General features: G+C 25.7%; 10 protein-coding genes across 10 annotated transcripts; 2 read left to right on the forward strand and 8 right to left on the reverse strand.

The window, feature by feature from the left end:
- Nucleotides 1-506: 506 nt before the first annotated feature.
- Nucleotides 507-3,944, forward strand: ENU1_017810 (hypothetical protein; the record flags this gene model as incomplete). Its single annotated transcript, XM_008856896.1, has 1 exon — nucleotides 507-3,944. One exon carries the CDS (start codon nucleotides 507-509, stop codon nucleotides 3,942-3,944), a length of 3,438 nt encoding a protein of 1,145 aa, XP_008855118.1.
- A 198-nt stretch (nucleotides 3,945-4,142) lies between these two features.
- On the forward strand, nucleotides 4,143-5,762 carry ENU1_017820 (DNA repair protein Rad21, putative; the record flags this gene model as incomplete). Its single annotated transcript, XM_008856897.1, has 1 exon — nucleotides 4,143-5,762. The coding sequence occupies one exon, from the start codon at nucleotides 4,143-4,145 to the stop codon at nucleotides 5,760-5,762; it is 1,620 nt and encodes a 539-aa protein (XP_008855119.1).
- Nucleotides 5,763-5,825: 63 nt separating this feature from the next.
- ENU1_017830 (phosphoglycerate mutase family protein, putative) lies at nucleotides 5,826-7,907 on the reverse strand (the record flags this gene model as incomplete). Its single annotated transcript, XM_008856898.1, has 1 exon — nucleotides 5,826-7,907. The coding sequence occupies one exon, from the start codon at nucleotides 7,905-7,907 to the stop codon at nucleotides 5,826-5,828; it is 2,082 nt and encodes a 693-aa protein (XP_008855120.1).
- A 519-nt stretch (nucleotides 7,908-8,426) lies between these two features.
- On the reverse strand, nucleotides 8,427-10,385 carry ENU1_017840 (MIT domain containing protein; the record flags this gene model as incomplete). Its single annotated transcript, XM_008856899.1, has 1 exon — nucleotides 8,427-10,385. One exon carries the CDS (start codon nucleotides 10,383-10,385, stop codon nucleotides 8,427-8,429), a length of 1,959 nt encoding a protein of 652 aa, XP_008855121.1.
- Nucleotides 10,386-11,108: 723 nt separating this feature from the next.
- On the reverse strand, nucleotides 11,109-15,275 carry ENU1_017850 (viral a-type inclusion protein repeat-containing protein, putative; the record flags this gene model as incomplete). The annotated part of the gene is made up of 1 exon (XM_008856900.1): nucleotides 11,109-15,275. One exon carries the CDS (start codon nucleotides 15,273-15,275, stop codon nucleotides 11,109-11,111), a length of 4,167 nt encoding a protein of 1,388 aa, XP_008855122.1.
- A 153-nt stretch (nucleotides 15,276-15,428) lies between these two features.
- On the reverse strand, nucleotides 15,429-16,217 carry ENU1_017860 (zinc finger protein, putative; the record flags this gene model as incomplete). Its single annotated transcript, XM_008856901.1, has 1 exon — nucleotides 15,429-16,217. The coding sequence occupies one exon, from the start codon at nucleotides 16,215-16,217 to the stop codon at nucleotides 15,429-15,431; it is 789 nt and encodes a 262-aa protein (XP_008855123.1).
- Nucleotides 16,218-16,277: 60 nt separating this feature from the next.
- Nucleotides 16,278-16,820, reverse strand: ENU1_017870 (hypothetical protein; the record flags this gene model as incomplete). The annotated part of the gene is made up of 1 exon (XM_008856902.1): nucleotides 16,278-16,820. One exon carries the CDS (start codon nucleotides 16,818-16,820, stop codon nucleotides 16,278-16,280), a length of 543 nt encoding a protein of 180 aa, XP_008855124.1.
- Nucleotides 16,821-18,087: 1,267 nt separating this feature from the next.
- ENU1_017880 (hypothetical protein) lies at nucleotides 18,088-20,976 on the reverse strand (the record flags this gene model as incomplete). The annotated part of the gene is made up of 1 exon (XM_008856903.1): nucleotides 18,088-20,976. One exon carries the CDS (start codon nucleotides 20,974-20,976, stop codon nucleotides 18,088-18,090), a length of 2,889 nt encoding a protein of 962 aa, XP_008855125.1.
- A 160-nt stretch (nucleotides 20,977-21,136) lies between these two features.
- Nucleotides 21,137-22,497, reverse strand: ENU1_017890 (hypothetical protein; the record flags this gene model as incomplete). The annotated part of the gene is made up of 2 exons (XM_008856904.1): nucleotides 21,137-22,198; nucleotides 22,291-22,497. The coding sequence occupies 2 exons, from the start codon at nucleotides 22,495-22,497 to the stop codon at nucleotides 21,137-21,139; spliced, it is 1,269 nt and encodes a 422-aa protein (XP_008855126.1).
- Nucleotides 22,498-22,636: 139 nt separating this feature from the next.
- On the reverse strand, nucleotides 22,637-22,996 carry ENU1_017900 (histone H3, putative; the record flags this gene model as incomplete). The annotated part of the gene is made up of 1 exon (XM_008856905.1): nucleotides 22,637-22,996. One exon carries the CDS (start codon nucleotides 22,994-22,996, stop codon nucleotides 22,637-22,639), a length of 360 nt encoding a protein of 119 aa, XP_008855127.1.
- Between the last annotated feature and the right edge of the window lie 27 nt (nucleotides 22,997-23,023).

A 23,023-nucleotide genomic window follows, 5' to 3' on the forward strand; every position in this document is an offset into this window, starting at 1 on the left:
AGAATTAAAAATGAAAATAGGCAATATAAAAGAAATTAAAAACTATATTATTAAAAATATGAATATTATTAAATATTGATTCTACAATATTATAAAATACTTTGTAGAGTTTCAAAAAGAAGAAAAAATGAATATACTTTCTTTGATGAACAAAGAACAATAGAGACTAATCATAATAACACTCAATTCATTGAGTTTTAATAAATTGAAATTTTTCTGCCATTTAAATTCCATCTATAAATATAAATAAAAAATTCATTCTATTTTTATAAAACTTTAAACCAATTTTTTGTTATATTTAACAGAAAAAATACAAAAATAAAAAAATCACGAAAATATAAAAACAGTTATTTATCCTATCTCTCCCGATAAGTCAGCAAAGAAGTAGTGACGAATGGTTCGTAGATAAAAGTTCGAAATGAACCACCATAAAAAATCAACAGAAACTTCCAAGAAATTTATTTCGTTGAAAAAGAACTAAAAATTATACAATTAATAAAAACATTATGGATAATTTGGAAGATACAGTCAAACAGTTAGTCCAACGTATAGATGCATTAGAAAAAGCCAACAAAAAGATGGAACAAAAATTAAAGAAAACAATGGATTGGGTGAGTGAACAATTAGATGAAAATAGTAAATCATCTGACCTTCTTGTTATGCAAAGAACACAAGCGCTAAAAAAAGAGATACGTTCCTTTAGAGATGAAATAGATGCAATGAAATTACAGGCGGTTGAAGAGAAGAAGAAAGCATTAGAAGAAACTCTAAAAGATCTTGATGCTAAAAAAAGTTCAAAAAAAGATAAAAAACCGATAAGTGATGAAAACGTTAGTGATATGCAAAAAGACATTGATGATTTAATGGATGATGTTGATGATTTAAAAGAAAGAATGAATTTCAATGAAGATGATATTGATGATTTAAAAAAAGACATAAAAGATTTAAAAAGAGAGAATAGTAATAACACTAATAAAACAAATTTAAGAAATAGCATTGCCACTACTCAACCAACCACTAAAGAAATTCAAATAAAAGAAGAAGAAAATACTCAAAATGGAAATGTTACAGAAGCAATTAATAAAATTGAAGATCTTAATAGATTTATTGAAAAAGTTCAAAGAGGAATACAAAAAGATCTTGAAGAGATGAGAAAAGATGTAGATGATATGATAGAAGATAATAATGATATTAATAACAGAATTCAAAAATTGGAAAATAAAATTGAACAAACCCCTAAACAAGATAATTATAATGATGAAATTAATTCAATTAAACACCAAAATGAACTTTCTCAAAAGAAAATTGAAGAAATTCAAAAAACACAAAATGAATTTGTTTCAATGAAACAACTTGAAGAAATTACTAATAAATATTTGTCACAATCAGAATTTAATAAAATTCAAGAAGAATTGAAGGAAATTAAAGACGATAAAATGGTAAAAGAATTAAAAGAGCAAATGTCAGAATTTATTACTAAAAAAGAAATAGATAAAATAAAGAAAGATCTAACATCAAATAATAATGAAGAAGATATAAATCATGAATTAAGTAAGCTACAAAAGAGAATTATAGATATTGAAAATAAAGTAGAGAAGAATGAAAATCAAAATGATGTATTAGAAAATATAGAAACAATAAATGAAGAAATCGAAAAGATTAAGAAAAGTCAAAAAGAAGATTGTGAAAAGAAGATTGAAAATCTTGAAGAAAAAGTTAGGTCTTTTGAAGAACAAAGAGAAAAGCAAATAAATGAAGTTAGTCAAAGTATTATTCAAATTAAAGAAAGTATTCCTGATATAAAAGATATTAATCAAATACAACAAAATATTGAAGAAATTAAACAAAACAGCGTTAGTAAAAAGGATGTTGAAGAGTTAAGTTTAGCCGTTATAGCATTAAAAGGAAGTGATGATATCAATACTATCAAAAAATCAATAAATGAAATTAATGATGAAGTTAAAGAATTAAAAATAAAAGAAACTGAGATTAAAGAGAAGCTAGATTCATTTAATGAAAATAACGAGAAAAATAATTCTCAAAACCAAGTAGAAGAAATAAAACAGGAAATTGATTATATTAAGAAATTAATTAATGAAAACAAACAAAATGTAACAGAAAAAGGAAAGCAAGAAAAAGAAGATAATAAAACAGTTGAGAGTGAAAGTGTCAATAAAGAGTTTGATACAATCAAAGAGAGTGTTGAAGGGTTAAATAAGAAAGTTGAAGAACTAAAAGAAAGAAGTGATAAAATTGAAAAAGATGTTCAAGAACGATTTGAAGAATTTAATAAAACCCAAACGATTGAAACATTAGAAACTGAAAGACAAGAAAGCAAAAAAGAAGAAATTGAAGAGTTTAAAGAGAAAGTTTATGAAACTGAAAAGAAATTAGAAGGAGTTACAAATAGAATTGATGAAATGGTTAAAAAAGAAGAAGTAGAAGAAATAAAACAAAATATAGAAAATATTAAAGAAATAATTAAAAGTATTGATGAAATAAAGATAAATAATGAAAAAAATACAAAAGTTATTGAAGGTATTCAAAAAGAAAATGAAGAAATAAAGAAACAAAATGAATGTATTGAAAATGATATCAATGAAATTAAAAATAAGAATGAAGTGCTTGTAAATAAATTAGAAATTGAAACAATTAAAAAAGAATTAGAAGAAGAAATAAAAAGTATTAAAGAGAAACCAAATGATCTATCAAGTATTATAAATGAATCCAATAGTGAAAGTATTGAAATAAAAGAAGTTATTGAAGATATTAAAAGAAATGAAAAAGTTATGAACGAATCTATTGAAGAATTACAAAATAAAATTAATAAAATGGAACAACTTGAAGAAAAAATTAAAATTACAGATGCAAATATTGATATTATTACAAAGAAAACAGAATTAATTGAAACTAATATAAAAAAAGAAAGTAAGAAGAGTAAAAAAGATGAAGGAAATGATGATGATGATAAAAAGAAATTATTTAATAAATTAAAAGATGATATTAAAAAGATTGGAGGAAAAGTAAAAGGATATGAAGAAAATATTGAAAACATTCAAACAAAAATAACAACAATTGAAGAAAAAGTTAATAATGATAGAATTATTTGTGTTAATAATTCTGATGCTATTGAAGAATTAAAAAAATTTAAATTTAATGATGGAAGAAGTAATTTAGAAGAAGCATTTATTAAAAAAATTAATAACGATTTATTAGAATTAAGAGTAAGAATGGACACAGTAGAAAAAGGAAGTATTGTTAATGATGTAAGAGATTTATGTGATGAAAATGAAAAATGTAAAAAAGATATGAAAAATGTACATGATACTTTAAATGAATTACAAATAAATTATACAGATATTAAAAGAATGGATGAAGCTATTTGGAATGAAATTTATTTACATGAATTAGATAAATGTGGATTTATTGGATTATATTATAATCAACTACACCAATGGACTGGATTAACTGCTCCACGAGTTATTTACAGTTGTTCTAATTTTAGAAGAATTGAAGTTCTTCATTTAAATAATGCTATTTGTAATAAACCAAATATAATGTTAATTATTGTTACAAAGGATGGTAGTATATTTGGTACTTTCAATTCATTGACTGTTCCTAATGCTCCATTAAAACCTGGAAAAGGAATAGACGATTGTGAAGTGATAACAAAAGATCCAAAACATTTCATTTTTTCATTATCAAATCCTAATGGTATTCAACCAAGAGCATTTTATCTTCAAGATAATGAAAGTAAAAGTTTATGTATTTATTCGTCTAAATCAAAAGACCTGATTATTGGGTCTCATAATTTCTTTATTTTGAAACATGGTATGTGTAAAATTACTAATCCAGAACAAGATTATACAAATGCCCATGACTTTAAATTTGTTTCAGAAATCAAGTTCCAAGTTGAATTTATTGGTGCAATTAAATGGGTTTAAAAAATATTTTCTGATGCTTAATGTTTCTAAATCAAATTCATTTTAAATGATTTTTCTTCACTTTCTTCGTTTTGAGAAAAAAAATTATTAAACCTAATAAACCCCTTTTTTAATTTTCGTGATTATTTCAAAATCATTAATTTTTCTCTTTTTGAACTAAAATTGCAGAAATAACTTAAAAAGTCAAAATACAGAAATATGTTTTATTCACAAGTGGTTTTAACAAAAAAAGGTCCACTTGCTAAGGTTTGGATTGCAGCTCATTGGGAAGGTAAATTAACTAAACAACAAATTCTTGCTATTGACTTAAAAGAAGCTGTTAATGCTGTTGCTAATCCAGAAATTCCAATAGCATTAAGAATTAGTGGACATTTATTGTTAGGTATTTGTCGTATTTATTCAAGAAAAGTAAAATATTTACTTCAAGACTGTAACGATGCATTAGTAAAGATTAAATTGTCATTTAGACCAGGTGCTGTTGATGCAGAAAAAGCTGTTGCACCACACGGAGCAATTACTATCCCAACAAGACAAAGAGATTTTTCTGAAGATAGTAGTATTAATGAAGGAATAAATTTTGCTAATTTAGCATTGGATCTTCAATTAGATGAACAGTTAAATGCAGATGATTTAAGAGACTTAACTGGGAATTTTACAGCAAATGCTCAGGATATTACTCTTCAACAAGATATTGGTAATTTAGTTACTATGGGGTCAATGGATGAAATTCCATTAAATACATTAGATGAATTATTAAATGACCCTGCTGTGTTAAGAGCTCCAGAGTCTATTCAACCATCTGAATTAATTCAACCTATTGACAAATCATTGATTGACACTACTATGGCAGGACTTATTTCTGCTGTATCAAATGAAGAACCATCTCATGAAATAAGTGAGAAAGGAGTTTCTTTAATGGAAGAAACAGAAGCGCCATTACCAATGATTAACGAAGATGTACCAGAAATACCAGTTGAAATGCCACAAGAAAATGAAGCACTTATTGAAGATAATGGAGAAGAAAAAGCAAAAGAAGATGAAGGTAAAGAAAAAAAGAAAAAGACAAGAAAAGAAAAAAAAATTATTTATGATAAGGCAACATTAATTAGCGTTAAGAGATATGAAAAAACAAAAAAAGATTGTGATAAGATTATAAGAGAATTTGATTTAGCTCCTGGAAGTTTAAATGAATTGAGAGAAGAAGGAAGACGTCTTCGAGGAAGATGGGAAGTTACAAATGAAAAAATTAAGAATTATATTAAAATGATAAATAAAGATGAAGTCCAAGAAAAAGATGTTGTGAAAGAAGTTGATATTGCAAGTCAAAAAGAAGAAGCCCAAAAACATTTAGAGGAAGTACAGGAACATATTTCAACATTAAAACCATTAAAACATAAAGATGGTATGTCTGATGAAGTAAGTTCTGAAGAGAAAAGAAGGGTTAGTGACATTATTCCTGATGAAAATCTTCCTATTCAAGATGACATTCCAACATTAAACTTTGATAATAATGAAGGATATAATGAGGATGTAGCTATTCCTGAAGAACCATTTAAGCAAAAAATTGTTACTGATAGTTGGACATCAAGATCAGCTAAAATTCATAACTTCTTGAAGAGGTCAATGGGAGATAGAACTGAAATGTCATACAAAGCATTTGTTCAAGGAAAAAAAAGAAAACCTGTTGTTGGGTGTTTCTTTGAATTATTGGTTTTAAAAACACAAGGAGTGATTGATTTACAACAACAAGATGCTTATGACGATATTATTATTAAACAAACAGATACCTTTATGGCAGATGTTGAAACTCAAGTATAATTTAGTGAATTAAAAATTTATTATATTTAAAAAAAAATATGAAAATAAAGAAAGATAACACAGTTATGAGTCATGGACAGCACCGTTATCATCAATAATCATATCATTATAATTCTTTGCTGCATAATTTGGGTTATAATAAGGACTTTCAGTAAATACGGTGAGATGTGAGAACATATTGATTCTATCAATAACCCATCCAGTACTTCCTTTAGCTGGAACCATTGAAGTGACAGAAGCAAAATCAAGAGGGTACTTGAACTTATGCCCAACAATAACTGAGAGTAAAGCTTGGAAAGTAGAACGATGAGACACAATAGCTACACGATGATATTTTTTTGTTATTGCATTTAAACTTGTATGAACACGTTCTTGCATAGAATCCCAAGTTTCTAAAGAAAGAACTCCTCCTAAAGGAGTAAAGCTTCTATCCATTGCATTATCTTCTTCTAATGGAGTTGGGTCAAGGTCGGGAACAGCTTTACGATTATTAATTGAAAGAAATTCACCAAATGCTGGTTCAACAACATATTTAATTCCTAATTCTTCAGCAATAAATTTAGCAGTCTGAGTTGCTCTGTAGAATGGAGAACTTACAATAATATCTAAATTCTCATGTTTTAAACGTTTAGCTAAATCTTTAGCTTGTTGAATTCCTTCTGAAGACAAAGGAGGATCATGTGGGTATTTAGCATTTGGAACCCAAGTAAGATCAGTATAATCTAATCTAAATCCATGTCTACAAAGGAAAACACAATGTCTTGATGTATAATAATCATGAACAGATTGTAATAATTTAATTAATGATGAAATACCAAAACAGAAATAATGATCAATTCCAGCCTTTTCATCAATGACACTCTTTTGAAAATCAAGAAGATGAATTGTTGGTTTTTGTGAGGCATTATCAATTGCGTCGTAAATAAGCATTAATGAAACTTGTTTGAATTGTACACCTGTAAATGTATTAGCAATACTAAGAAGTTCATTAAGTTGTTTAATTAAAGAAGGAAGAACTTCATATCTACAGAAATTTTCTTTATTATCTTTTAAATATTTTTTAACTGTGCTATATAAATCATCCCATGAAAAACAAGCATTTTTTGGATCTGAAATACTTCCAACAACTTTAAATCCAAATGGCTGTTGTTCCATTTTACTAATAGTACAAGTTTGTCCAAGTCTAATATCAAGAACTTTTGGATTGGTATATCCTTCTGTTAAGTCTCCCATAGAAATAAAAACAGTGTCATTAATTTCAACTTTACCATGATATTCTGGAAGAAATTTTTTTAATTCAGTACCTTGAAGGAATTTAAGAACCTTTGGTTCTGTTGGGTTTTGTAATGGTTTAAGAAGTCCATCTTTACAAGTAATAATATTACCACTAAATCCTTTATAAATATGTTTGTCTAATGGTAGTGTTGAATTATGTTTAGCATTAAATCGTTCAATGAAATCATCATCAAAAGAAAGATCAATAGCATCACTGACTAATTTCATAGTTCTGATAAATGGCATAATTCTCATATCTCCATCTGATGACTCTAATGGAATAGAGTCAAAGTCTTTACACATATTTTTATAGGCAGTTCCAAAATATGTCCAATATTCAGAGCCATCATTTTTCTTAATTGGAAATACATAACCATAAACTTGGTCATTAAGAATAATTTGTTGTTTACATTCTCCTTCTTTCATCCTAGAATAATGAATAGTAAAATCAATATCAGTACCATATTTCTTAGCAATTATTGAACCACTAATAGTAATAACATTATTTATATTTTCTACTTTTGTAATTGTGATTTCAGCGTCAATATCACTAACTAGCCAATTTAAGAGATCAATATCATGAATTAATTCAATAGAAAGACATTCTTCTACATTGTCAATTACTGGATTTCCAGGATATATCATCTCCATTTTAATAGTAGAAACATTTTTAGCTTCTTCTTCCTGAGAATTAGATTGATCAATATAATCTTTAGCAGATTGGAATTGGTCATCAAATCTTTTGTAGAAGGCAGGTAAGACTACAGTATGATACTGGTTGACTAACTCCATAACTTTATCCCAATTCATGATTGGGACTTGACATAATAACTTTTTCTTTTGTGGAATAAGATCAAGTAGTTCAGACATAATGTCTATAACGAAACTAAGTTTTAACCAAGGGTTTAAATAGATAGTTGCCTCTTAGAAATTTGTCCTTTCTTTTTCCTTTTGTTTTCAGGAAACTGAATCGAGAATTCCAAATATAGAAAGAAATGATTTAGTTTAAATTCATTTCTGGGGGTTTCTTCGCGATGCATTAGAATCAGGTTGAATATTTCTTTTTTTTTTCTTTTAAAACGTCTATTTTTAACATTTTTTAAGTTACTTTAATCTCCTGAAAGATTAAATTATGATTATGCAAAATAATCAAGTATTAGATTTTCTCTATCTTCATTATTTTTTCATTAACTTAATACTTCAGTTTTTTGATTTAACATAAGAAAAAAAGTCCTATTTTAAGGTAAATCTTCTCCTTTCTTTTTTCTTTTTCTTATTCAATATTTTACACAGAATTTATTCTATATTACTGAAAAAATATTTAACATATCTTAAAATTTTTAATAAAGAAAAAAACAAAAATTAAATATCATGAAATACCAATGAAAATTATTCATTAATATATATTGGAAAGACTATTTCTTTTGGTCCCAAAGCAACTCCAGATACTTTTAGACTTACAACAAATTTATAACCACGATAAAACATAATATCATTGTGATGAGATGGACGAACCATTCCTATTGAAAACATTTCACTTTTAGTAATAACCCCATTCCTCATCACTTTACCTTCAAACATTATTTTCTTTTTAGCCATTTCTGTTTTTGTTGTTTCTCCTTTCATTTCACCTGAGAATCCACGAGAAAATCGAGTCTCTTCACATAATAGTCCTGTTTCAATATAATTAATACAACAATTAGTTGAATTATCAATAGTAATATCATACATAAATGAGTCATTTACATTAAATATTTTCTTTGGTAACTTGACTTTATAAAAAATGGTACCATGTTGGAATGTTGGTGTATAAGTTATTTCTTTTTCAAGACCAGTTACACCTTCAAAACATAATGGATGGTAGGCTTGATCATTATAAATCTTAAATTCCATTTTGGGGAAAGAGAATGGTTTTCCACATAATTTACAATTGACATTTGCAACAAAACATTGTGGATGATAATTATATCCAAGTGCACTAACAAACTCTCCTTCAATTCTTTTATTACATACAATACATGTTTCTAATCGTTGACTATCTTCATTATCTACTTCTCCAAAATATGTTGGATTTTGTTTAAGAAATTCAACTACAACTGGTTTAATCTGTTCGGCTCTCGTAAGATATGCTTTTACTTCTTCTTTTAATTGTTTCTTCATAGTGTCAGTAAGTTCAGGTGCTCTTAGTGCTTGTGCAAAATAGTCTAATGCAGTTTCATAATATGCAAGTGCATCTGCATATTTGGTTTGGCTATCAAATTCTTTTCCTTTTTCTGCTAATGGTTTGGCTAATTTCCATGCTTTTAATCCGTTTAATGTTGATGGATGTTCAAGACTTAATTTTGATCTAATGAATGCAGTTCTTAATGCTGTAGTTGACTGTTTTGGTATTTTAGGTTTTTGTTCTTGTACACTTTGAATTGGTGCAGACGTGATTGGTATAATTGGTCCTCCTATTAAAGAAGAGCTTGGTTCTGTTCCAAAATGTGGAAATACTGGTTGTTGGAGTGATGATGGTTGAGTCGTTGGCATTAACATTGGTCCTTGTGGAGTTATGACAGGTAAATAACCATTCACTGACGTCATCATAGGATTTATGACCGGTTGTGTCATTGGCATCATTACTGGCACCACCCCAGTTGTTGGCATAGGTGTTGATTGTACAATATTAAATGTTGGTTGGACTTGTTTTTCTTCAGGTTGGTTCACTTTAATATTTGTAGGTTGTTGAGAAATATCAGTTGTAGGCATTACTTTAACTGCTCCAACTAATACTTTTGACTTGTTTTGTTGTTCTTCTCCTTGTTCAATAACAGTGTTATCTTTCTTTTCTTCAATAGGTTGAGATGGTTCAGGGAATAATGGTTTAATAATTTCTTGTGGTTTTTCTTGTTGTTGGCTTAGTATTGGTTCAACACTTTGTGGTTTAGGTTGTTCAATTGGCTGTGTAACAATCGGTTTAGGCTGTTCAACATTTTGTGGTTTAGGTTGTTCAATTGGTTTAGGTTGTTCAACTGGTTGTGTAACAATTGGTTTAGGTTCTTCTAACACTGGGGCTTGAGTAGGAGTATTGTTAGAAAGGGGTTGGTCAAGTACGAATGGTGCTTTTAGTAATTCTTCGAATTTAGTATCTCCAGGATGAAGCTCAGCCAAATATTCAATACGTTCATTGTATTCCATTACTTTATTTAATATCACCGAATAACTTTCAGCATTTGAAGGATCAGAATGAGCAAGTTTTAAATATTCAACAGCTTCTTTATATTTTGATATAGCGTTATAGTCATCTTCAAGGTTATCAAAATTAATTGCTTCTTCAGCAACAGTGATAGCTTTGTCTAGGGACATAATACTTTGAATTTTATATTTTTTTAAGTTCTTATTTCTCATAATCTTCATTCAATTTTTCTTTTTTAATAATTATGTTATATTTATCATTTTTATTAAAAACAAATTTAGATTCATTAATTAAAAAAATGTTTTTTTTATTAAAAGATAAAGTTTCTATAATTTATTAGTAATTATTATTAATCACAAGTTATAAGGTTATGAGACAATCACTTAATGTATAAATAATGTATCAATTATTGTGTTCTTTTTTGACTGAGGATTATTCAAGCTTTAATTCAAAACATTTTTATTTATCATTTATAGAAATTATCTATAAAATAAGAGGAATTTATTTGATTTAAAAAAAAAACAATAATAAGTTAGATGAGTAATAGTTATTTAATACGTATTGATGTTAAATTAAAATATAAAAATGATTTAATAAACAATAAAGATACTAAATTCAAAAAAATAAATTAAAAAATACATTTTACATAATATTGATGTAAAAAGAATGGTATTAAATGATAGTAAAGATATTATAAAATATGGTTGTATTGATGAAAAAGGATAATAGTAATATGCTACGCATTTAATTATGTTTCTAGACTATAAGTTCTATTAGTTAAAAACAGAATAAAAAAAAAAGAAAATTTAATTTATTAATGAATTAATGTTTTTTATTAAAGAATTTTTTCTTTTAGACCAAAAGAAATGAAGATAATTTATAAAATGAGATTATTATCCCATTATTTTTTGACTTAGTGTTTCTAACAACCAAGAATACCAATCTTTTATAGGAACATTTTTATTTTTACATTCATTATACAACATTGTATTATCAATTTTTAAAACTTCTTTTGGCATTACCATTTTAATTCCTAAAGCAAGACTATTAAATAACACTTTTTTATCTTCTTCATCTTCAATCATCCACATTTTTTTCTTTTCCCAAAATGCTTCTTTTTCATTTCTTTCATTTTTTAATTTTTCTATAGTTCTTTCTAATTCTTCTACTCTTTTTTTTAATTTTGTGTTTGATGCTTTTTGTGTTGAAACTTTTGTTTCAATCATTTTTACACTTTCTACTTGAACTCTTAATTCTTCTTTTGCTTCAAATGTTGTTTTTTGCATTTCATCACATTCTTTTTTCATTTGATTAATTTGTTGTTCTGTTTCTTTTTTAATATTTTCAACTTCTTGATGTGCACCATCAATTTGTCCTTTAACTTCTTCATATTTTTTTGTTTCTTCTTCTTTTTCTTTTTGGGTTTCAATTAATTGTTGTTTTAATTCAACTAATTGTTTATTTAATTGTTCAATTTCTAATTTAATTTCATCATTTTGATTTATTTTTTCATTTATTTCATTTTGTAAATTTGTTATATTATTTTCATGTTCTTCTTTTATTTGTATTTTTTCATTTTCCATTTGAGTTTTGAATTTATTAAAATCTGATTTTAAATCTTCTTTTTCCAAAAGGATTTGTTCCTTTTCTTTTTGAACATCATTTTTTTCAGACTTTATTTTTTCAATTTCTTGATTTAAATTCTTTTTTTCTTCAATACTTTTCTTTTTATCTTCATCATTTTTTTGAATAAGTAAAGTAATATCATTTTTTTTCTTTTCAATATCAATTTGAAGTCTTTTAATTTCAATATTTTTATTATCTATTTCTTTTTTAAAATCTTTTTCCATAATATCTTTTTCATTTTTAATCATTTCAATTAATTTGATTTTTGTTCCAAGTTCTCGTTCTTTACTATTTATTTCATTTCTAATTGATTCAATTTTCTTTTCATTTTCTTTAATTAAATATCCCATTTCTTTATTTTCTTCTTCTTTCTTTTTATTTTCTTTTTTTATTATTTCATTTTCATTTTCTAATTGTTTTTTCAAATTTTCTAATTGATTCTTTTCTTTGTTCATTTCTTCTATTTGTATTTTTATTTCATTTAATTCTTTTTCATTTTTCTCTTTTATTTCATTTATTTCTGTATTTTTATTATCAATTTGTATTTCAAATTCTTTTTGAATATTTTCTTTTTCTTTATTAATTTCATTTATTTGTTCATTATTTTCTTTAATTTTTATTTGTAATTCATTAATTTCTGTTTCTGTTTTCTTTTCAATTTCTTCTTTTACTTTTTTTAAATTTTCATTTTCTTTTATTGTAACATTAATAATTTCTTCTTTCTGAATAATTTGTTCAGTTAATTCTTGATTAGTTTTATTAAGATAATTTTCTTTTTTATTCCATTCTTCTTTGAGTTCATTAATACTTTTATTTAATTCATTAATTTTATTATCTTTTGATGCGATAATATCATTTATTTTCTTTTCGTTTATTTCTTGTTCTTTCTTTCTTTCTTCTTCAATTTGATTCTTTTCCATTATTGTTGATTCTAATTCTTTCATTATTTTTTCTTTATCTAAATTTAATTGGTTAATTTGATTTTGTTTTTCTATATTTTCTTTTTGATTCTCTTCATTCTTTTGTTTTAGTTCTTCTATTTGTTTATTAAGTTTCTCAATTTCTTTCTTTTTCTTTTCAATATTATTATTTAATTCTTCTTCTTTTTGACTGAACTCTTCATTCTTTTTTTTTTGTTCAATTTCATTATTTTTTCTTTCTTTTTCATTATCACTTTTAATAATTTCTATTTGTTTTTTTAATTCTTCAATCATTTTTTCATATTCATTTGAATCGCCAGTTTCTTTTATTTTTAACACTTCAATCTCTCCTTTAATTCTTTCTAATTCTTTCATTTTTTCTTTCATAATTTCATTTTCTTTATTTATTTTGTCAATTTCTTGATTAAGACCTTTAACTTCTTCTTCTTTTTTTTCAATTATTCTCTTCATTTGATTATTGTTTTCTTCACTTTCTTCTTTTTCTTTTTGATTCTCTTCTAATTGTTCTTTCCATTCTTTCTCTTTTACTTTCCATTCTTCAATAATCTTTTGTAATTCTTTAACTTCTTTTTCTTTTTTTTCTTTATTAATTCTCTCTTGTTCCTTAAGTTCTTTTAATTCTTGAATACTTTTTTGGTTTTCTTTTAATTCTAATTCTGTAGTTCCTTTTTCTTCTTCTTTTGTTTTAATTTCAATTTCTAATGTATTAATTTGATTTTTATATTCATTATTTTCTTCTTTTATTTTATTTAATTCTTGTTGTGTTTTATTATTTATTTCTGTTTCTTTATTTATTTTTTCAGTTATCCTTTGTATTTCTTTTTCTTTATAGTCATGCATTTCTTTTATTTTATTTATTTCTTCTTCTTTTCCTGAAATTATATTTTCTAATTCTTTTATTTTAATACTTAACTCATTTCTTTCTTTTTCCATTTCTTTTTGAATTAACTGTATTGTTTCTTCATTCTTTTTCTTAATATCAATTATTTCTTGTTCTTTTATTTGAATAATATTTTGTTGTTGATTTTGTTCTTTAACTTCTTTAGTTTGTTCTTGAAGCTCTTTTTCTTTAATTTCTAATTGTTCTTTTAGTTTTTGTTCAGTATTTGTTAATTGAATTATTTCATCTTTTAATTGTTGAATTATTAATTCTTTTGCTTCAAAATCTTCTTTATTTTCTTCAATAGTTTTTTCATAATCATCTATTTGCTTGTTCTTTTCTTTGATTCTATCATTAAGTTCTTTTACACTTTTTTCAAATTCTTCTATAATTCCCATTAATGTACTTTCGTTTTGACATTTCATTCTCATCTCTCTTTCTGCCTTTTCTGCCTCTTCTTTTTTTTCTTTCATTACTGAAACAAGCTTTTCTAATTCTTCTATCTTTTTAATTTTTTGTTTTATTTGAACTCTTAATTCTTCAAGAGCTTGGGAATCTTCTCCTCTAATTTCTATTGGAGTGCTTGATTCTTCTTTAACTAATTCCATTGCCTCAAGCATCATATTATCTATTTTTCCTTTATGAATATTTAATTCTTGAATTATCATATCATTATCCATTTCATCAAATTCATCTTCTTCTACTTCAACCATCTCTAACCCTTCCATCATATTTGCTACATTGACTCGTAATTTTTCTATTTTATCTTTAACAAGTTCATCAGTATTCTTACGACAAATATCCATTAACTTTTCTAACTCTTCAATTAATTCATCTCTTTTAGCTCTTCTTACTTCTTTAGTTCGTTCTCTTCTCCCAAGAAAGATTTTTTCTGCTACTTTCATATCATTTGGTCCAAATCTATTATCCTTTATAATAAAATATGACAAATAAAGAACTAATGAATTGTCATCTAACTGATTTGCTCCTATAGCTTGTGCACTTAATAAAATAGGAATATTTAATTGACTTTTAGCTAATTGTAAACAAGTAGAAACGGTTTTAATTTTATCTCTAGTAAGAGTATTATAAGCAATAATATTTGGTTTATAATAATTTAATATTCTTGCAAAAAGAATACCATCAGAAAATTCAGTTTTTAAGTCAAATAATGGGTTATTAATTTTTAATATGCATTTAATCCATTTAGAGAAATCAATGATTCTAACTGGAGTATCATTTAATCTAAATCTATACATTAAATAAAACATGAGGGTAATGATTGGTTTAGGCTCCCCATTCATTATGTCTTGAACAGTGGTAGTAACTTTTATATTTTGACTCTTAATGAATTCAAGAATTAATTTTAAATTATTTTCTTTATCTTTTTGTGTGATTGGAGTTTTTATAATATTTGAGATTACTTTTCCTGTTTCAATCTGAAGATATCTTGAAAGGATGATACCATCTTGTAAATCTTTAAGAATATCATTTATTATTGGTTTCTCATAATGTAATGCATGGTTAATAATCTCAGAATATGCGTATAATTGTTGTGATTCAACTGATTTAGGTTTAAGACTTGTACTTGAGAGTTTAAGTAAAGAACTCATTGAATGATATGAATTATTAGTTTAGAGTTGATCAAAAAGAGAATTTTGAATTTACTTGGAACTTTCCTATTTATTCTTTCTTTTCAAAAGGAAAATAGACAATTATGAAAACAATCTTCTATCATCAACAAATTAACTTTGTAGTTAGTTTCTCTAGTCATGACCTTCACCTGAAAGAGAGCAATCAGCCTTTAAAATGTGTGGAGAATAATGTTTAACCTTTTTGTGACATTTATAACAATATCCACAACCACAAATACATTTAATGTAGTTACATCCACTTATACGTTCACATACCATATGACATTCTGGACACTCTCCATGTGTTTTAATAAATTCTTGGAACATTTCATCTGCCTTATCATTTTCAGCTTTCCATTTTTGATATTGTTCACAAGTATAACCATCATGATATTCACATAAACAATTAGTACAGAAATAGGATTTACAAATAGGACATTGTACCTTTACTTTGTTATCTGTCATTAACAGCCCTGCTTCACATTTAGGACAGAACTTACAATTTTTTTGTGCATTAAGAAATACACGTCTTGAATTTTCTGTAAATCTACTACACATTTCTGGTGTAAAGAACTTAGCATACAACTCTGAAGTTGGTATTTTTGAGGTACATCCAGCTTCTGGACAATGAACTTCCACTTGATTATCTTGAAGTGCTTGTTTAACTGTATCTTGAACACATTCAAAACAGAATTTATGTCCACATCCAGGAATGGTATAACAATTATCCATTTCACCATAACAAATACTACACTCTTCTGGTTCTTTTTGTGTGTTATTTTTGTTTTCAGACTTTCTATATTCATCAATATATTTTAATATAATTTGTTCTAAAACATTTTCTTTTTCTCCCTTTAATAAGGCTTTGTTGATTTCTTCACGAAAATGGAATAAACACAAATTTTTTATAGCATTATCCATTACAAAACAAATGAATATTATTAGTTTTTTTTGAGTTTAAAGAATAATAATCATTCTTGACTAAAATATTTTTTTTAGAAATGTTGATAACATTTTATTATTTAAAACTAATAGAATTGATTGCTCATTAGTTAATTTAGAAATAATCCATTCATTGATTTGTTTCCCAATTAAAATAATATCATTATAAGAAATAGACAATGACTCTAGATATTTTATTTTATCTACTATTACAGTACCTTTCATAATTGTTTTTGTAATAAATAAATATCCTTCTTCTGTTAGAAGATCTACTAACAAACTATTTGTTTCTTCAATTTTCATTCTTCTTGACTTTGATATAATTGTTGAGTATTTATATCCTTTTTTAATTTGGTCTTCAATAAGTGTCTTTATTCTTTCTTCAACAAATGTATTTATTTGTAAAATATCATTATTTCTTTTAATTGATTCAATGTCAATATAAGATAATGTTGTTGTTGATTTTGACTTTGGTTTTCTTAATACAATTTCAAAATGTCTATTCAATAATGCTATTAAAACACTTTCTAATGCAATTTTATAATTTCTCTTATCTCTGTAATTAACAGAACTGTGATTCATTGCTGTGTAGTGAGTGACTTAAATGATATTAAATAGTCATACCTTCTTTTTAAATGATTAACAAATAAAGAAATGACCAAGTCAACCCTCAAAATGGTGTTTGTCCTTTTTAAAGAAAAAGACGTGTACAAAAACTACTTCATATTAATGTGTCAATCCTCACAAAAAACTATTCAGAATTTTCTTTTTAGAGATTACTTCACCAGATATGAGTTGCTTCAACACTTCGTTATCAAGAATAAAACTATATTATTATTCTTAAAAAGAAATGGCGTATTCAAATAACTTAATATAGTTAAAATTCAATATTATTTTCAATATTTAATTTATTTTTTTCTGTCGTCTTTGTTTTATTTAAAGGTACATTTTCTCTACATTAAAAGAATAAATAACGTTTTTAAACTATTTGAAATTTTATTATCTAAATGGTCAACTTCTTACCAAGAAGTTACATCAAAAAAAGCACATTAATTAGATTATGATTTTTTTTTAATAAATTATTACAATAATTCCATTCCAAAACAAAGTGTATTCAATTGTTTATAACTTCTTTTTCATTTTGATTACACCTTAAGTCCGAAACTTTATCAGTCACTGTTTTTAAATTAGTTAAATACTTCAGTGATTTATTTTCAATAAAATTTATTTTTAGTATCTGACTATATTGGTATTTTAAATCAAAAACTTCACCAAACTAGGTTTTAACAGTCGTTCAATAATATAAAAGTGAAGTATCAAAAATGCTCATAAAATGGATATAAACCAAAAAGTCTTAAACTGTATTAACAGTGCAATCATTAAATAAATACTCTATTATTTTTTAATGAAAATAATAAGTACATTCCTCTTTAAAAAATATTCTTATTAAAATATTTTCATTATTCATAAATAAAATTTCTCTAATATAAAGAAAAAAAGAATTGCTTAAATTACCTTAATAAGATATTTAGAAGTTACAAAAATATTACTATAACTCTTTATTTTTATTCAATAATTCTATACATTTTCTCTTATCTAATCCACAAAAAAAAATAAGTCTAATTGATTAAGACTATAGTCTTAATTGTTTGTATTTATAAAGTATTTAAAAAAATTGAATTTAATATCTTTATTAAAATAAAATTACTACTATTTAATAAATACACTTCTTTTATTGAAATGAAAGATTGGAGATACTGGTGATTATTAAAAGAAAAACTGCAAAGTATTCTTTCCATCTTAAATGACAAAATAAAAATAATAATAAATTAGTCGTAAAGTATTCTTCTTATTGAATCAGTCTAAGTAATAAATCAGCTTCTTTAGACATTTCAGGAGTGAAATTTGCTTTAAGTTTATCTACTAATTTGTTGATTGTTTTCATTGCATTAAATTGGTAAACGACTGAACGACAAATACGAACCTTCTTTAAAATGCGGTTGATTGAAATAAATGTAATATATACGATGTCTATTTCATTTTCAGCTATTTGGAAATTAGTAAGTAAAGAACTTGTTACTGCTTCAGCATAATTAGATATTGCATCAACATCATATAATGACTCTGGTAGAAGTGCAAAAAAGAGTGTTGAGTACTTTCTTGTTAATATATTATCTGTTTTAAAAAAATGATTTGCAACCATTTTGTAATAGTTGTATGCTTCTTTAGAAAATTCTTTTGTATTTGAAAGAATTGCCATAGCAGCAATAGTACATTGTATTGAATCTTCATCAAAATCAAAATTTGAAATTAGTTTTAAGAAATCATTAACACTCTGTGCTTCTTGTGAAGCATTGAGAATATAATCATTTTGATAAACTGAATTAATATATTCATTAAGTATAAAATGATAAGTAGAAGCTACAGTATTTTCTCCATTTGAGTTTATTTGTTGGTTATAAATAAGCAATGAATTATATCTCAATGCCAAAGGAACATCATTATTATATAATGATGAAAATTTCTCAAGGTTAATTAATAATGGTTGAGTTTTAAGAAATGTTAGGTTCTTCTTCCAATTATTATTCAATGGAGATATCAATTGTAATACACAATCACAAACACCTTCTAATATTTCTTTACAAGATGAACATTTAATAACAGTAATAGAAAAATAATTCATTAATTCTACTTCAGAAGAATAACCTTGGTGTTTTAATAAATATAACAACAATTTTATACCATGGTATTGAATGTCTAAATCACAGGTAAAATTCTTCATTGTTACTTCAAAAATATCAATCCATCCATTCTTATTAAAAGTATCAATGTCATTAGTTATTTGAAGGTATTGACATGTTACTGTTAATGAATTACATTGAATCGATGAATTACCAACAAATTCAAGTGCTGCTTTATAACATACTGTTGCCCATTCAAGTAACTCATCTTTGTTTGGATTAGCATCTAGAAGATAAACTAATACTATTCCACATTGGTCTTGAATTAATGAATTATGTTCGTAAGTGTTCATAACTCGACATAATACCTCAGGTAATTGCATTGAATAAAATTCAAGTATTCCAAAATTATTTTGAATTATATTCATTAATAACGTTGTTGAACAAACTTCTATCATTTCATGCTTTTGATATCTCTTGATAATTTCACTTACTACAAGTTGTAAACCATTCTTCACTGCAACCTCACACCATTCTTTATTATTAGTAATTGTTTGGAAAAATGTTAATGCGTTGCTAATAATTTCTTCATCATCAATATGATCTAAACATACTCCAATATACACTGACATTTCTTCTGGATCAATACCTTGTGATGTCTCTCTATATCTGTTGACACAAATTTTAAATACCCCAATAATTATTGCTTTTTCTGAACTACATCTTGTAACTAATCGTGATAATGAAAACCATCGTTTTGCTAATAAAAGGTTATGTGCATTGTCATTAACAAGTGTCTTAATTAATTGAAGTCCATTCACTATAGCTGGGATATAAAGACTTTCATCAATAAAGTCAAGTAAATTCTCAACAAAACATTCTTTTTCTTCTTTAGAAATAAGATTTGTTGTGAATAATTTAATTAATGTTTCTGTTGCAATCAGTGAAGTTGCTTCTCTAAATTCTTTTGTAGTACTTTGAATATGTTGCATAATAAATTGATGAAATCCAGCTTGAACAACATTAACATTATGTTCTACTGTACCACAATATGCTCCTAATGATGCAATACATATATAAATCATACAATCATCTCCACTATTATTTGCTAAAGTAACTGCAGTTTGATATAATCCATTATTCCATAATTCTGTTTGTGCCTCTGTTTCTTGACTACAAAGAGAAAATGTATGAAGGAAAAGCATAACAATATCATTTGATTTTGTTTTAAGAGAAGTAATTTTATTCTGAAGGAGAGTTAAATTATTTCTTAAAACAAAATCCTTTCTTTGTTGTTCGTATTGAACTAAATGAAGACAAGATTGCAACACATCAAATAATTCATTTTCTTTAAGGTCTCCAGATAGAATCTCTGTTAATACAGCAGGAAATAAAGAAACACCTTCTAAAATCTTTGAAACAACAAATGCTGTTAAGGAACCAATACTTTCCTTTAGTTGGTTTCTTGTTGATGAAATACCATTGATACTAATATATGACTCAAAACAATATCTTCTTAATGCAGGTTGTTGTAGTTTCGAATATAAAAATGCTAATGCTGATACATCTTGTGGGTTAAATACATCAAATTGAGAGATAATATACTGTTCAATATCAATAGGTATTTGGTACTTATCATTAACAGTCATCCAATCAATAAGTTCATGAATAAAAGTTTTATTAATCATCTGTAACTCATAATACCCATCAAGTAATAAATTTAACTGTTCTTCTGAAGTACTTTTAAATATAAATAACGGCTTACTATTACATTTTTGTATATATGGTCTTAATAATGATTGGATAATAAATCTTGGTTTTCTCAAAAATACCAGTTTGTCATCTTCTTCATTAAATTTATTAAATTCATTTAATAATAGTCCTTTTACTTTCTCACATATTACTTTATCAACAATAAGTTCACCATCAATACAAATAATTTTAATTGTTAAATGAAAATTAGGTGGATGGTATTCTTCTTTTACTATAGGAGCATCAACACAAAGTAATTTATTATACGCCTCTTCATTTTGTTGCAATTCAAATAATTTCTTCATAAATGTTATGTCTTCAAGTTCCTATTTTTCTTTTCATTCTCTATAATATTTCCTTCTTCTTTATTTCTTTTTTTTGTTATTGAGACTATCTTGTTTCAATTTTTAAAAAAAAAAGAAACCAACAAAAATCTTAACATTCGTTATTTCAGTCACAATCATCTCAAAATACCTTTTTCTGAGAAGCTCTCTTATGTTTTTGTTCTGAAACAATCTTAATTGGTGCCTTCAATGTATAACACTCTTCTCTTCTAACTCCTCCATTTGCCTTAGACTCTTTTATACATCCTATACGAATAAGATGCCTTTTAGTAACTATATCAACCATTAGAAAATCAACACCAATAGTTTTAACATATCCCATGGAAATAGAAAAATTACAAATATGTAAAGCAGTCACAATGGCAGTATTAGTTATTAACATTTTATTTAAATTAGAATATATATACTTCTTAGATTCATTTTCATTAATACTATCTAAAAATCTATCACAAAGTCCAACAAAAACTGTTTCATCAATCCAATTTTCAGATGCAACTTTTCTTGCTATATTCTCTGATTTTATGTGAGCACCTTTAATAAAGAGGACATTAAGAGAACGATAAAGTTCTAATAAACTAACAACAGTTAACAATCTTACTTTTTCCATTTGAGAAAGTAATGGAACAAATGATGCTCCAAACTTAGTTGTTTTTATAATATTCATTACTTCATTCAGTTTAACAGGGTTTTTAGCTTTCAATTTATTTCTAACATCACGTGCACAATTAGAATAATATGTCTTCTCATCTGGTGTCATTAAAGTATCAAGTGCAAATATTTCTGATACTTCAGTTGTAACAGGATCAAATGGAGGAATATCAGGAAAGTCTTTTGGATCAAGAACATCTTTCTTTTCTTCTTTTTCTCCGGGAACAACTTCTTCTCTTTCAACGTCATGTGTTCCAGTAACTTCTTCCATTCTTCCTCTCAATACCTTATTAATTGCATGTCTTGAAGTACCAAAACTATTATTTAAATCTAATCTTTGTTCTAAATATGTTCCAGGTTCTGCATGAATAACTTCAGCATCACTAATCTCATGTCGAAGATTAAAATGTTCTACTGGAATAATTTCAATTGTTGTTGAACCTTTTTTACGAATACCAATACCATATTTCATATAATCAGTTCTATCTTCTATTTGTTTGTATTGTAATGTCTCTCCCATTGAACCACGAATTTTCTATAAAATGAGTCTTCTATATTCTTAGAATTACTTTATTGTATTAACAGAAAAGTCTCAATTAAGTCAATATAAAATTGGTAAAAACAAACATAAACACCATCTGAACCCTTTTTCAATGAAAAGCTTAACTCTTCTAATTCAGAGGCTGGTGGTAAAATACCTATTTCTATAACACAAGGCTTCTCAGAAGTTTTAGATTTTGAATCAACACTCTCCACTTTAATATCAACAACTCGTTTTTTTAATGTTGGTAGAAAAATATCATCTTCAAGATGGCGTTTTCTTGTTTCTTCCATTCAATGATTTTATTACCAGGGTTTTCTTTTTCATTTTCACAAATTTAATTTAGTTTATTTTTTTAATATTTTTTACAATTAAATATAATTATTTTTTTCTTTTATAAAATTTTAGTCAACTTCCTAAAAATGTTTAAAATTAAATTGATTTCAATCTCATTGCCAATAACATGTCTTTCTCGAGAATGGTTACTCGCTTGCAATGTCGAGCCATCATATCCGCCTCTTGAAAGAGAGAAACTAAAAAACTTTCTGCAGCTTGTTGGAGTGCTAAATTTGCATCTTTTTCTATTCTAAATAATTTCGTTGTATACTCATTTATAACTTCGCGGACACATTTATTAAAAACACCTGAAGGAATAAGCATATTTGTAGTACGCTGTAATTCTCTAATTTCTCGTTCAACTTTCATTCTATTTCTCATCTCTGGTAATATGACTCCCATTTTTTTACAATATTCAATCTTTACTGATTTTGGCATCATTGATAATGATTTCATAATAACAATAAATTATTTTCTGGTACT

This window comes from Entamoeba nuttalli, assembly GCF_000257125.1.
Source record: "Entamoeba nuttalli P19 unplaced genomic scaffold asmbl_2301, whole genome shotgun sequence".
NCBI lineage: Eukaryota > Evosea > Mastigamoebida > Endamoebidae > Entamoeba > Entamoeba nuttalli.